The sequence below is a fragment of the Lepisosteus oculatus genome, chromosome 11 (assembly GCF_040954835.1).
Source record: "Lepisosteus oculatus isolate fLepOcu1 chromosome 11, fLepOcu1.hap2, whole genome shotgun sequence".
In the NCBI taxonomy this organism is placed as follows: Eukaryota; Metazoa; Chordata; class Actinopteri; order Semionotiformes; family Lepisosteidae; genus Lepisosteus; species Lepisosteus oculatus.
In genome coordinates this window covers 29353583-29368610 of record NC_090706.1, presented here as the reverse complement: position 1 = coordinate 29368610, position 15028 = coordinate 29353583, and the positions used below count along the sequence as shown (strand labels likewise).

The 15028-nt window shown below is 51.4% G+C and overlaps 1 protein-coding gene across 1 annotated transcript; it reads left to right on the top strand.

The window, feature by feature from the left end:
• Nucleotides 1–31: 31 nt before the first annotated feature.
• On the top strand, nt 32–14780 carry reep2 (receptor accessory protein 2). The gene is made up of 8 exons (XM_015349349.2): nt 32–385; nt 6690–6762; nt 8321–8397; nt 8852–8972; nt 9930–10043; nt 10537–10714; nt 11856–12016; nt 12759–14780. The coding sequence occupies exons 1-8, from the start codon at nt 354–356 to the stop codon at nt 12834–12836; spliced, it is 834 nt and encodes a 277-aa protein (XP_015204835.2). The 5' UTR covers nt 32–353; the 3' UTR covers nt 12837–14780.
• Nucleotides 14781–15028: the final 248 nt, after the last annotated feature.

Genomic DNA, 15028 nt, shown 5'->3' with positions numbered 1-15028 from the left:
AGTCTTTTTAGCAAGGTGGGAAAGTAAAATATTTGATAGAAAGATACACACTTTGGATGAAGTGTCTTTAGATCGAGTGCAGAGTTTCTTAAATCCAGTGTCCAGGCGAAAACGACGCAGGTTACGCAGGATCTGCGGTGATAGGAGCATGAGCATCATTATCTGTCGGCAAAATCCAGCGCAATGAGCCGCCCCTTTAACTGTGGAGGAGGTGGGCTAATATAATTCTCTTCAGCGGACTCCACACAGAATGCAGCAGAATCCGTACCTTTAAAGTGTACCCCTGCTGTACGCTAATACTGCTACCTGGGGGGAAGAAATTAAAAAGGAATAAACACCGTTTATTCACCAAGATGGTTTCCTGGATCATCTCTAGATTAGTGGTGTAAGTATGCTCAGAGCATGTTTGTTGTTACATCGGCCCATGTTTGCCATTTCAGTTAGCTGTGCTGCTGCAGCTGTATCGCCAATCCAATTTAGCTATTTATGGCAGGGGGATGAAAGATCAAAGCAAATACAGCGATCTTGCCGGATGTCGGTTGCGTGTCACCGCAATATGATAAATACTGGGTGCTGAATGAAGGTTGTTAATAATTCTAATTGTGCTAGAGGTGGAACCCTCAGTTACCTTATTCTGCTCTCTCTCCCCCTCCCCCTCTGTTTGCCGAATTGCCATACAGTCATCAGAGCCTTTTCATAGCAAATTAATTATTGTTTGTGCACGTCACAAATCGGACTGTACTAGTTCCAGTGACTCATTTATCTTTCTGCTGGATTCAGCTGGAATTCGGAAATGGTGTTGCTCTGATGATCTGCAGGTTTTGTCAGTCTGTCCATGTACAAACGTGTCTCCCGTCTCTGTGATGCGCTCATGCTCCGTGTGAGGCGATGTATCGCGGACAGGCAGCGGGTGGCTCCCCGGCCCAGCTCACCTGCCTCCTGGCCTCCCTGCAGCCTTCTCCTCGGCCTGCGCACTTCAGGGCACTTACTGTCGGTCTGGGACTGGCCAAATCAGCAGAAAAGGGAACAAAAATGGAAAAGGTGTCTATTTTCTTTATTAAAAGCCCTAAAATGTAAAGCATCATACTTTAAAATCTGGTTGATTGAATTACTTGAGACGCATTTGCTTTGCAGTGTAGTACAGGGTGATTACCTCTGTAGAGGCATGACACCCTGTGCTGGACAGAGACACAATCTGGACTTTTGTTGTGGTCAATAGGCATACCCTAACAAAGTACTGGAGCAAAGCAAAAATTGAATATAGGACTAACTTCTACCTTATTCTTTTGACTGGAAAATGGCAGAAATATGGGGCGAATGTGTTTGCTGCCTTGCAGTGCTGGGCCTAGTGTTCGATTCCTGCGGTGCTGTCTGTGTGAGGTTTGTATATTCACCCCTGTGTTCCCATGGGTTTCCTCTGGGTGCTCCAGTTTCCTCTCAAAGTCCAAAGATTCGCCCACAACCCTGAGTTAGATAAAACGGTTAGAAGATGGATGGATGACTGAAATGTGACTGATAAAGTGCACAGGAGTTCAGCAGAACATCCCTTGTTGCTTTTTGGGGACCCTATGCGGTTTCTCCTCACTCACAGGACTCCCAGGGTGACAGCTGCTGCAGTGGCCTGGTTTTCCTTGCCTGTTTCCTAAACGTGAGTGTGGTACCTGGGTCGCAATCGGCGCCGCTGCCTCTGTCTCTGTCTCCACTGGCAGGAAAGAGTTTTCTCTGAGGGCGTCTCTAAAGCTTCGGACAGCCCAGTCCACGCACGTGGGTCATTCTGGCTAGGGACACAATCAGCACCCTGTGCACAACTCCAGGACCTTCAATGAGGTACCCTTGGCAGTGATCTAGCTGCATAACCAACGCGTTTAGAAAAACAATAGCGCTGTCCCCTAACAATAGGACCTGCCCTCAAAGGACTGGAGCAAATGACAGCCATTCATCACCCTTGAAAGGAGGCCGTCTGTTACAGAGTCTCTTAATTGAAATTTGAAAGCATGTGTAGGAAGGGCATGCTGTTCCCCCCTCAAGTAAGCCCTTGTATAGGGAGTTTTCCCACTTTATTTTCCCCTCCCAGCCTGGGGATCCATGAATGTACAGCAGGGGTGTCGGACATCAGATATCCTGCGGTCTTGATGATGGATCATACACTGATGTACTGCGAGATGTAAAAAAACCGGGAGGACAGGGAAAATGAACACCAGTTAAACTTCAGGCGACTGTGGTGTGCGTTTACCTTTTCTGTTTCTCAGAGGAGGTCTACTGCGCTTGCTCTTCAAAGTCACTTTGGATCTGGCAGCCATCAAGGAGTTCTATGTAGGCTAAGTAACTAGGTTGTCTAATTATTGAAATTAACCCTCACGTGATTAAGAGGCCAAGTATATGAAAATAATTTGGAAATGGTATTTTATTTCAGAACTCTGAGAAAACGGATATATTTTGAACTGCACCTGAAACACTGGCAGGCTTTTTTCCAAAAAAACGTCTAGTCTGAGAAATAATGCTATAAAGGCACTAGGCTGTGCTGCTTTGGGATTGGGTGATTAGAAGGTGGCTGTATTCAAGATGCATCAGTGTGCTTGTAAAAACCATTAGCAAAGAAAGGAATGACTTTCAGCAGTGTGTAGCGCAGAGCCATACAGAGAAGATGCTGCAGTGCAAACACTGTGGTTTTTTAAAAACAAAATATGGTCAGTTAGCCCTTGTGTTTGTGTGTTTGCAAAAAATAAAAACACAATAAGTAGCTTAATGTGGCCTGTCCAGCCTCTCTCTACAGATCATAATCTCTTGACCCGGACAGTGGATGTCTGGTTCATTATGTGAGTTAAACAGAGACCGGGGGGGGCTTGGATCAGTGTGACTGTCCCAGGAATTTGCACTGTTGTTTTTATTTTGATGCGGGGCCTCTCTAATGACACACTATCAGCTAGTTCAGGACCCAGAACCTGCCAGGGTTAGTTTCCTCTGCACTCTCAAGTTACATAATTAAATGAGTTAATCACAGGATCAGTCTGATGTTTTCAGCTCTTAAGTGGATGCTGGCGTAATGTTAGAGATTGGCTTTTGACTGCTGTGTTTTGCTGGTAAGTCGTAGGTTTCAAGCAGGCGAACAGCTCCAAAGGCTCCGATTCAATTACTTGTGCATCAGGTACGGAGCTCAGTGGGTAGGAAGTGCAGCAGGCCTGGGTGGGGTTGGAAGGGCTGATCTAGTTTGTTTGCCCCTATTTCTGTTGCCCTCTCCCCTCCGTGTGCCCGCACAGCCCATCCAGTGAAATAGGCACTTGGATTGTCTGTTTGCACTCTCTGGCCAGGCGGTTCTTGCACAGACCCATCATCGCTCACCGCCGCAGTTTTTATTTCCTCTCTTCTGAACAAAAGTCAGTCAGACCTGCAGAACCCTGGAAGCCATGCAGAGACATCTGTTCCCTCTGACCAGTATCTGAAAATATCAAGGATGAGATGGTAAAAGGTGGACCAAGGCTTTGGACAAAACGAGCTTCAAAAGAACAACTTAAGAATGGCTGCAAACAAGTGGTCTTCTGACCAGTGTCTAGTCCTGTTTGGGACGTGTGTGGCCACTAGGTTTGGCTGTGTGTGTGTCCTGCCTGTTCATCACTGGGCTCTGTCCAGGTCTCTGGTCAAGTCGGTGTTTGATTCTCCCATGCTGCTCTGAGCTCGGTCCAAAGAAGGACAACGTGGTGGTTTCCTGTTCTGTCCGGAAGACCTTTTGCACAGACAGGTTAATGAAACTGAATCTCTTTAGCTTTAATCAAAGCAGACTACAGGGAGGTTTGATTTAACTATTCAAAAGCCACAAAGATTGACCTAGCCGACTCCTTCAAGATCATCTTCAAGGGAAATAAGCCTTTCAAAAGGCAAAAGGCACTTCATTACACAAAGGGAGGTGGGAGTGTGGAACAAGCTGCCCAGCCATGTTGTTGAAGCCAATACCCTGATTTCTTTCAGGAAACAGCTAGATGAGATCTTGAAATTACTTGATCCAGTCACTGCTGAGCTAGATGAGCTGAATGCCCTCCTGCCTGTGTCCTTTCTTGTGTTAATAGATCATAGAGGCCAGATCTCTAAAATACATCAGCAATACCTTTGCCAGAGAGTTGTCTCCATGCACGTGGTGCTTAGACCCTGCGCATGTGAACAAATCAATGAGGAGGTTTGAACTGACGTGTCTCCCGTGTCCATTAGCTGTCGTCCTCTGGGGAGCAGGGGCCTGGAAAGATGCATCAGTATTTAAAGTCCTCTACGGTGGAGCGATGATGCGCTGCAGGGCCGGGGCGATCTGGTTGCGCAGGGCTGGCGCGCCGTGTCAGCTGTGTCCTGTCGCCTCGGCAGCATGCAGCCAGGCAGGGAGCGCAGACGCCAGGGCCAGCGGCAGGGCGCGTCTGCCCCCCCCCCCCCCACTGCTGCGGTCAGGCGGGGGCCGTGGGCCTCTTCGAGCGGCCGCTGGCCATACGGCTCCTGCACTGACTACCCAGTGCGTTTATCCACTGAGAGAACAGAAGCAGGCGGTCACATCAGAGCAGTTACAAAAGAGAGGAGGTCATTCTGCCCGTGTTTAGCTCGTGTGTGGATTTGGCATTACTAAAGCACTATGTGGATTATGAAGATGAATAAGGTGGAAAAAAAAGTCAAATTCATGGGTAGCTTGTTCCAGCCTCCTGCCATCCTTTGTGTAAAGAAGGGCCTCCTGACTTGCCTGGGGGATCTCATCCAGCTGTTTTGGGTGTTTCCCCATGTTACAGCCAGTGGCATTATTTCAGGATGGGGGCACAGGGCCAGCGAGGAGGGAACCCCTCCCATCTGTAGGGGTCAGGAGGGAGGGGGCAGCAAAAGACATAACATTCAGTAGAGTAGGAAACTGTCCCGCAGCCAGCTAGATGCATATCTGTTGAAGTATAAGACGACCAGGGTAACGGAGGGGACCCTGAACACTTACAGAGGGGAGCCCCTAAAATGCTCTTCCTGAGAATTTTTGTAAGATGCCTCCCCTGGTTAGAGGGACTCAATCTTTTTAGTCTTAAGCAGCAGGCACTCCAAAGGGACCTCCATTGGAGGACTCGACCCACAGGTACCGGGAGGACGCAGAACTCGAAACCGCAGGTTCTGAAAGTCTGTGGGCTCTGGATCACCCTCCCCAGTCGTGGTTCTGAAGAAGTTTCTAATAACTTATATAGCGTTTTTCTGGACACCGCACTCAAAGTGCTCTACAGGTAATGGGGATCCCCTCCACCTCCACCATTGTGCAGCCCTACCTGGATGATGCTCTAGCACTCTCACCACACAGCAGCTCTCAGTGGGGAGGAGAGCAGAGTGATGAAGCCAGTTCGGAGATGGGGATTATTAGGAGGCCATGATGGGAAAAGACCAGGAGGGGAATTAGGCCAGGACACCGGGGTAACACCCCTATTCTTTTCAATAAGCACCCCGGGATTTTTAATACCAGAGTTAGGACCTCGGTTTTACGTCTCATCCAAAGGACGGCACCTTTTTTACAGTCCCCACATCTGTACTGGGGCATTAGGACCCACACAGACCGCAGGGTGAGCGCCCCCTACTGGTCCCACTAACACCTCTTCCAGCAGCAGCCTTAGCTTTCCCAGGAGGTCTCCCATCCAGGTGCTGACCAGGCTCACACTGCTGAGCCCCAGCGGGGTGCCGGCTAGGAACTGCGGGGTGATAGAGCCGCTGGATATAGAGTTTCCCTGGGGTCCTGCAGGTCGTGGCTGGAGGAGATCCTACCAGCACCCAAAGGATCCCGACAGTCTCCTGCTGGCTGGGACCCCTCTTGGCCCTGGGCTACAACGGGCCGCTTGCAGTGTGAACTCCTACTGCCAACCGTTTGCCCTGCTCTTTCACAGCGTGAACAAAACCTGATTTTATGCACTTTTCTGTTTTCCAGAAAGAAAATGATTAAAAAAAAACTTTGTGAATAGAGAGGGGAGGCAAGCCTGGCCCAGCTCTCGCTGAGAGACGGATTGTGGAGCCTTTGTGTGAATCAGCCCCCGGACTGGGATGGCTGGGGGTGGGGAGTTTTGAATGGGAGCTCTTGGCAGGACAAGCGCTGGATCCGTGATTGTGTGGGGACCCGGAGAGAGAGGGAGAGACGGAGGCATTGTTCTGTGCAGAGCTGGCTGGCATGATGTAGTCCTAAATTAACCCCTTAACTGCCTTAACACACTTAGTGCCAAATGTTGGCCCAGAATCAATTCAGACTCCTCACCACCTTGATGTAGGGGCCATCCATTTGAATTATTTTCATTCCAGATGAGCTCTCAGCTTCTTAACTGGTATCTTAAGTGAACCAATAACTTTCCCTGATTGCTTTCAGTGGCTATCAGGTATCCAGTGGGCTTGAACATAGATGACACGGATATGCCTGCTGTACTGGGAGAAAGTCCCAGATTCCAGTGCTGCAGTGTGTTGGTTGAGTTGAAACCGGGGAAAGAGCTGTGTCTGGTTCGGGGGATCCCGGTTCCTGTCTGCGGGGGACGCGCTCAGCCGGCAGTCCCTCGGATATCGGGGTCCCTGCCAGCCTGGGGACCAGGGCTCATTCACAGCTATGAAGGGAGAAGCGAGCCCAGCTTAGCGAGGAGGAGCTCGGCCGTGGTGGGGGAGAGGGGCCGCCCTCCCACCATCGCCAGTAGCGTGTGACCTCTCTGCTCGTGTTCCTGCAGCCTGGTGTTTGGGACCCTGTATCCCGCCTACTCCTCCTACAAGGCAGTGAAGACCAAGAATGTCAAAGAATACGTAAGTAAGCCGCCTGTTGATCGTGCTCTCCGTGGTGCGCTTTCCTGTATCTCTGTCCCCGGGTCAGGGGTCGAGGGTCAGGGGATGGGTGGGTTTGGGTCCTACTGCTCCGTGGCATCGTGATGCCCAGCAGCAGGGCGCATGCGGAGCTGTTTGTGCCAGGCCAGTGCAGATCCAGGACACCCTGCTGGGGTCCCGGTGGCACAGAGACCTGTCACTTTTACCAGGGCTGTGTCTGATGCAACAGGCAGTAAAGCACCAGGCATGAAACGGAGCTGGCACAAACACATCCTCGTTCGGGCACAGATGAGCCTTGTACACCACACAGGGCCTGATGCAGACGATCAGACCAATGTGTTGTTGATAGCCTGGAAATTGGTCCCACTGTTTTTTGTTGTGCTTTGGGAGGGCCTTGTATTGATAATAGTGCTAAAAAAGCTGGAGGGAATTTTGCTTCCTTAGTACTGGAGCTTGTGCAGTCTCCCCTCCGCTGTGTCTGAACACCCCCTCTTAGCGCGCGGCACAGGCAGCCCTGGAACATTCTCGCCACGGCGACAGAGCGCGAGGCGCTGCCTGGAGACGGTTGCCATGGAAATACAACAGCCTGGGAATGGAGAGCCTGTGTGCTGTGGTCTGCCCTGAGAGTCCGGCCCAGCGATCAGGCTCTGAGCTGTGCCCCCCTGGCAGGGCCAGAGGAATTTCCTGCAGGGTTCTAATTAGTCGAGTTTATCTGTAGCTTACTCATGCACCCATGTGCTTTCAGTAGCTAATCTGAAGGTTAATGGAGTGAGAGGTGTCTGTTTCTGTGTCAGTCTGCTCACTCTTGGTGCTCTGTGTGTGTGGGTCGTGTGCTCACTCTCAGTGCTCTGTGTGTGTGTGTGCCAGTGTGCTCACTCTCAGATCTCTGTGTGTGTGTGGGTCGTGTGCTCACTCTCAGTGCTCCGTGTGTGTGTGTGCCAGTGTGCTCACTCTCAGATCTGTGTGTGTGTGTGCCAGTGTGCTCACTGTTGGTGCTCTGTGTGTGTGTGTGTGCCAGTGTGCTCACTCCCAGATCTCTGTGTGTGTGTGCCAGTGTGCTCACTCCCAGATCTCTGTGTGTGTGGGTCGTGTGCTCACTCTCAGTGCTCTGTGTGTGTGTGTGCGCCAGTGTGCTCACTCTTGGTGCTCTGTGTGTGTGTGTGCGCCAGTGTGCTCACTCTTGGTGCTCTGTGTGTGTGTGTGTGCGCCAGTGTGCTCACTCTTGGTGCTCTGTGTGTGTGTGTGCGCCAGTGTGCTCACTCTTGGTGCTCTGTGTGTGTGTGTGCGCCAGTGTGCTCACTCTTGGTGCTCTGTGTGTGTGTGTGCCAGTGTGCTCACTCTTGGTGCTCTGTGTGTGTGTGTGTGTGTGTGTGTGTGTGTGTGTGTGTGTGTGTGTGTGTGTGTGTGTGTGTGTGTGTGTGTGTGTGTGTGCCTGTGTGTGTGTGTGTGTGTGTCTGCCTGTGTGTGTGTGTGTGTGCCTGTGTGTGTGTGTGTGTGTGTGCCAGTGTGCTCACTCTCAGTGAGTCTCTGTGCTCCCCAGGTGAAATGGATGATGTACTGGATAGTCTTTGCCTTCTTCACCACAGCAGAGACTCTCACTGACATCATTCTGTCCTGGTAAGTGTCTCCAGACTCCAGTGCCAGATTACTCCCACCTGTGAAGAAGAGGATATTTATTATATTTCTGCTTTATTGTACTCAGGAGGAGACTAGAATAGTTCTCAGTGTCAGCGAAGATATGAGCCCCCTCCATGATCACACACCTATGTCTAACATGCCTGCCTGCTGTTCCTGTCTGAAGTGCCTTTGACTCATGGGAGCAGCAGGCACTTCCTCACCCAAAGATTGTGGGAGTCTGAGCTAGATGAGATCCTGGGATCAATCAATCCACTGTCAACATCCAAAAGGCCACAATGGGCCATTTTGTTTGCATGCTGTGTTAAGGTTGCGTAAGAGACTTAGTATATACATTAAATATCTATACCTCCTAACTGCTACCAACATAGGTCTAACTGACATGTTGCATACTGGAAGAAACCAGGCTCATGACATCCCTGTGTCGTCTCCTCAGGTTCCCGTTTTATTTTGAGCTGAAGATCGCCTTTGTCATCTGGCTGCTGTCTCCCTACACCAAGGGCTCCAGTGTGCTCTACCGCAAGTTTGTCCACCCCACACTGTCCAACAAGGAGAAGGTAGAGTGAGCTTCAATGGCCTCATTAGGCTTCCAGTAAGAGTCTGTACTGTAGCTGTGTGTCTCTGTGCAGAGTCTCCAGGAAGAGTCTGTACTCTAGCTGTGTGTCTCTGTACAGAGTCTCCAGTAAGAGTCTGTACTCCAGCTGTGTGTCTGTACAGAGTCTCCAGTAAGAGTCTGTACTCCAGCTTTGTCTCTGTACAGAGTCTCCAGTAAGAGTCTGTACTCCAGCTGTGTGTCTCTGTACAGAGTCTCCAGTAAGAGTCTGTACTCCAGCTGTGTGTCTCTGTACAGAGTCTCCAGTAAGAGTCTGTACTCCAGCTGTGTGTCTCTATACAGAGTCTCCAGTAAGAGTCTGTACTCCAGCTGTGTGTCTCTATACAGAGTCTCCAGTAAGAGTCTGTACTCCAGCTGTGTGTCTCTGTACAGAGTCTCCAGGAAGAGTCTGTACTCCAGCTGTGTGTCTCTGTACAGAGTCTCCAGGAAGAGTCTGTACTCCAGCTGTGTGTCTCTGTACAGAGTCTCCAGGAAGAGTCTGTACTCCAGCTGTGTGTCTCTGTACAGAGTCTCCAGGAAGAGTCTGTACTCCAGCTGTGTGTCTGTACAGAGTCTCCAGTAAGAGTCTGTACTCCAGCTGTGTGTCTCTGTACAGAGTCTCCAGTAAGAGTCTGTACTCCAGCTGTGTCTCTGTACAGAGTCTCCAGTAAGAGTCTGTACTCCAGCTGTGTCTCTGTACAGAGTCTCCAGGAAGAGTCTGTACTCCAGCTGTGTGTCTCTGTACAGAGTCTCCAGTAAGAGTCTGTACTCCAGCTGTGTGTCTGTACAGAGTCTCCAGTAAGAGTCTGTACTCCAGCTGTGTGCAGGTTCTCCAGGTGTGTGGTACAGCCTCAGCAGTGGGGCGACGGGGGTATCAGGGGCTGTGTGTTTCAGGCTTTCCTTTGTGTCTCTGGCGATCCAGGAGATCGATGAGTACATCACGCAGGCCCGGGACCGGAGCTACGAGACCATGATGCGGTTCGGAAAGAGGGGACTGAACCTGGCCGCTAATGCAGCCGTGACAGCTGCCACCAAGGTCAGAGGTCATTCAATCGAGTCGCTCGTTGAGTTAATCGTCCTGTTCGTCGTCATTCAAACTGTACAGCTACGTCGTGGCATGTGGTATTTCTCAACTAATTTCCTGTGCTTCAGTCCTCCAGTACCTAGAGGGCGATATAGCCCCTTCTAAAGCCACTTACCAAACCATCGCCACATTTCAGTACCTCAGTCATCACATCTCCAGCCTACACACTTGAGCATGGAGATGAACAGGTCCAGTATGTGTGTGCGTGTTGCACCTGGATCACCTGCCTGCTGTACTGTACTCCAGGTGCACTCTGTGAGCTCAGCCTCAGCCCTTCAGGTAGTCGGGTAGTGAGCAGAGCCGAGCGAGCAGTTGCGACATGCTCCTGAGTGCTGAAGAAGAAACTTGGCCAGGGATCAGTGTAGCCTGTAACGAATTGGCGAATGTGGTTGTCCTTGCTGTGGTGTCGGTACCGTTGTCTGCAGCTGCGCGCTCGCTTCTGCAGGGTCAGGGCGTGCTGTCGGAGAAGCTGCGCAGCTTCAGCATGCAGGACCTGACGCTCATCCGGGACGAGGAAGACCTGCACCTGCACAGCTCCGACCCCCGTCTGCGCAGCTCTGCAGCCAGCCTGCTGGACTCCATCAGCGACTCGGGAGGGGGGGGCACCTCCCCCCGGGGCAAAGGTAGGGCTGCTGCACGGGCCATCGGGTCCGTGCGTCACATCGGGGTTGTATAGCGCCTTTCACAGTTCCTGCCTGTGAAAACTGTGACACAGGAGAGATCTGTGAAGACAGAACACATGAAGGTGTGAGTATAAACAGAGGTGTGTCTCACTTCCTCTTCTCATTCTCTGAAGCTGCCTGGAAGCAGAGAATTCTGGGGGTTTACTGAGCATGACGTGTAGCCGCCATTCTCAGGCCTGCCTGAATGTTCGCTTTTTCTTTTGGCCTGGGGTCTCTAGTGGCTTAAATTAAGTTCAACTTGCAGTCAACTGAAGAGCTGAAGTCTCGATTTCAGTAGCCTGAGCTGGTCAGCAAGGCTGGGCCTGGACAGTAGAGCTGCAGGGACAGGCAGGCTGCTGCTGTAGGAGGTGTTGGTGGACCAGTAGGTGGTGCTTTTCTCTCTAGACCAGAATGCTGTCCTTCAGGTGAGACATTAAACCGAGGTCCTGACTGCTCGGTCAGTACAGATCCCAGGGCTGCTGGTAAGAGTGGGGCTGTCACCCCAGTGTCCTGGCTGAACCCCACTCTGGTCTCGTACAGTTTCTCTCTCCTCCCCTGATCTGTGTGTCGTGGGTCTGCAGGTGCAGAACAGTGTCACCCAGGTGGTTTTGCACTTCAGTGGGGAAGAAGTGGGTCCCCTCCTGTGTGTGATGCACTTTGCAATCCAATATATACATTACACATCCATGTTTTCCCTAGTCCTCAAACAGGTTGAAGGAGTCCTGGAGAGCTTTTAATTACATTAAGCAGAAATAGAAGGGTGTTTCAAGGCCAGTGAGTGCCAGCTGTGCATCAGGTGAATGTTGAGCAAACATCTGTCTGACCGTGTGGGCTCTGGAGAGACAGTGCCCCACTGAGGGCAGACTGGACACCCCTCGCTGTCTGGCCCCGGTGTGTCGGAGCTGCCTGGCTCTGCGTCCGTGTCCCTGCCGTTCTGCCAGTGGCTCGTGTTTCCTGAGGGCAGTGCTGCTGTACAGCTGCACCACAGCAAGGGGGAGCTGGCCTTCCCTGTGTCGGAGCTGCGATGTGAGAGTGGGAAAGGGCACGAGTGGGCAGGGAAAGAGGAGGATGCTGCTGCTCGCTCACCTGCCCCCTCCCGCAGCCCGCGCCACGCCCACTGCAGCCGACGAGTCGCACGGCCACAAGCCCGATGGGGACCAGTCAGATGCCAGGACAGAGCAGTCCGACGAGGATGCAGCAGAGAGGCCGCCGAAACGCACTGCGAGTGTCAAAGCAACCAAGAAACCTGCCGCGAAGACTGAGGTACTGGAGACTCCAGACACCCCCGGCTGACTGTCCTGTTCCTGGGGACCCTCAGGACACGCTACTGGGGTCTCCTTTGCAGTAAAACACAGTACAGCGCAGTAACGCCCAGTGAGATCAGGGTAAAAGCACAGTATAGTGCAGTAAAGTCCAGTGAGATCAGGGTAAAAGCACAGTGCAGTGCAGTAAAGCACAGTGAGATCAGGGTAAAAGCGCAGTGCAGTAAAGTACAGTGAGATCAGGGTAAAAGCACAGTGCAGTGCAGTAAAGCACAGTGAGATCAGGGTAAAAGCACAGTATAGTACAGTAAAGTCCAGTGAGATCAGGGTAAAAGCACAGTGCAGGGCAGTGCAGTAAAGCCCAGTGAGATTAAGGTATAATCACAGCACAGTGCAGTGAAGCCCAGTGTGATTGTGGTAAAAGCACATGCTGTCTCATGCATTGTATTTGGTCCAGCATGTCTGAGTATACGTTTAGCGCTGGAATGCAGTGGGTGTTTGAGTTCAGAGTGCAGTGATCTGAGGGATCAGCCCAGGAATAATCAGGCAGACAGGGAGAGAAATGACCCTTGAACAATCAGTTCTTGTCTGACGGCTCTCTTCCTCGCTCTCTCCTTTTTACTGTTTCTGCCCCATCTCTCCCTCTCTCCTCATCTGTCTCTGTCACCGCGTTCCTCTCTCTCCCTCCCTCCCTGGTTCCTTCTCTCTCTCCCCCCCCCCTCTCTGGATCTGTGTCCTCTCAGGCGCAAACTAAGACGGTGAAGAGGCAGCCGAAGAAGAAGGCCACGCCCGCAGGCAGCGGCAACGCAGAGACTGCGTGAGCCGAGCCCCTGCTGCCAGTCCACGCTGCCCCTGTGTCCGTCTGCCTGGCTTTCACCCGCACACACTCTTGCACTCTCAGACGCCCCCAGGACGCCCCGTTTAAGTTACCAACGCAGGTTTTAATGGCAAAGCCGGCCCAGTTCCCAGTTGCTTTCCGCCTTTTTCCTTTTTGGGGGGGGGGGATCGTCATTGTATTGCTTCCTCAAACGCTTTTCTCCGGAGCTCCGTGTTTTATGGTTTGTGCCCATCTGTGATGGCGGCGGCCATGCTTGACCCCCAAAACGACCTGTACAGCTGAGAGACAGGGGGGTCCCAAGGGGTGTGGCTGTCCCCCACTCTGTGGTCATCTGAGAAAGGGCAAGATGCGTGTGCCAGGGCTGCACGCAGGCCGCACCAGACGAGACAGCGCCCAGGGCGCCACGGGCCTTGTTAGGCTTTTAATTCGATTTCTTCAGTGTTTTGTCTTTCCTGAGGGGGTGGGGGGGGGGGATATTTTGGGAATAGAGAGAGAAACTGGAACAAGGAAAGAGCGGTGTGGAGATGGAGAGGGAGATAACAAGTACAGGGGTCAGGACCCCAGGTTTGTGTGCCGAATTCCTCACAGCCCCCACGCACACAAGAGTTTTGGGGTGCTAAGGAAGACATTTTTAAGCTGGTGTATTTATTCTGAAACGAGGGATCCACAGGCAGCATGAGTCTGAAGTCCGAGCTGTGGATTGTAGTGTTAGTGAAGGATCCACACAAATAAGTTTCTTTTATCTTTGGTTTTGGCTTGTTGTACCATTAGGCTTAACTGCGGTCCTGTACCGCCTGCTTCGAGAGCAGGATTTTACAATCAATCCTCACTGGGCTTTGATGTGTCTGTGGATCCGTCATGTAAGCAGAAATGCAATTTCTAGAAATCGCTCTATATATATTCTGTACTGTAAATGTACAAATAGGAACTGTATAAAATGTATATAACATGTATATTAAGCGATATGTACTGTATATAATGGAATGGATATACGGTATATATGAAACTGTGTATTGCAGCCACTAACTAACTTTTAGGCCAATAGGGGGCAGTAGTGAGTCCACTCTGATTGCAATTTATTTATTTAACCGGTTGTGTTTTTTTTTTTACCTGCTTGTGATTGGCACTGAGGTCAAGGGTCAGACTAAGCTTGGCGGGGGACCCCGGTGTTGGGGTCCTGTGTTTTGGGGGGTTTGAAAGCTGTAACCCGTGCAGCTGTCACTGCTGGCCCTGTCAGTAGGGACGTGACGGGGGGGTGTTGCTCTGTGGCGAGTGGGCCTGTCCCATGACCTTTGTAAAAAAAACAAATCCGTGCAGTTTCCTTTTGTGCGGTTAATATTAACCTGGATATCACATTTTAGTAAACAGATTGGGGATCTTGGAGAAGCTGGGGTTTCCAGCCGGAGTGCTCAATTAAACAATTAACGTAGTTGTTTTAATAACAGGCCTGCTCACCTGTGTGCCGATCACAGCCACAGAGAGAACGCGGATCCTAACGGATCGAACCAAACCGACATTTTAAGCACCTCAGGTTGAGCCTGTGGGCCGGGCTGTACTGTGATCCGAACACCTGCAGATCACATACAGCTTTTATCATCAGCGTAGCCTCCGGCAGAACTGAGCCCCGCTCTCCCAGAACTGGAGCCTGGGCGCCGCGTCCCTGCAGACGTTTCGACTTCGCCGAGAGAGGGGCAGAATCGTCCAGGAAGAGCTGGGATGATCCCGACTTTAGGGAACAGGGTCAGTGTGATCTTTACAGTGCGTCTTGGAAGAACCAGCGCAGACGTGCCTGCAGCTGAGCCTCTGAACAACTGGCGGGGTCGAAACGTGAGGGGTCTTAACGAGAACCTGACATTTTTATTTGTGGAAGCGTCTTAAATCTTTTTTTTTTCCAGAATAAATATTTTGTGTTTTGATGAACCTTTAATGTGGTTTTCTGGTCTTTGGCTGCACGTGTGACCCGTCAGTGTGCAGAGGGAAGCTGTCAGAGGAAGGGTGTTGATTCCAGCCTTTTTGTTTGGCCTGACTGCCAGAGAGCTTTGTTCTTGGGTTCACTCCTCTTCTCGCCATTCCTAAACCTGATCCCGTCGGGTGACGCTGCCGATGTTCGCTCGTTTTTCCCAGAAGTGTGACTAAACCAGTTACACGGTGTATAACTGAGAACGCCTTCACCAC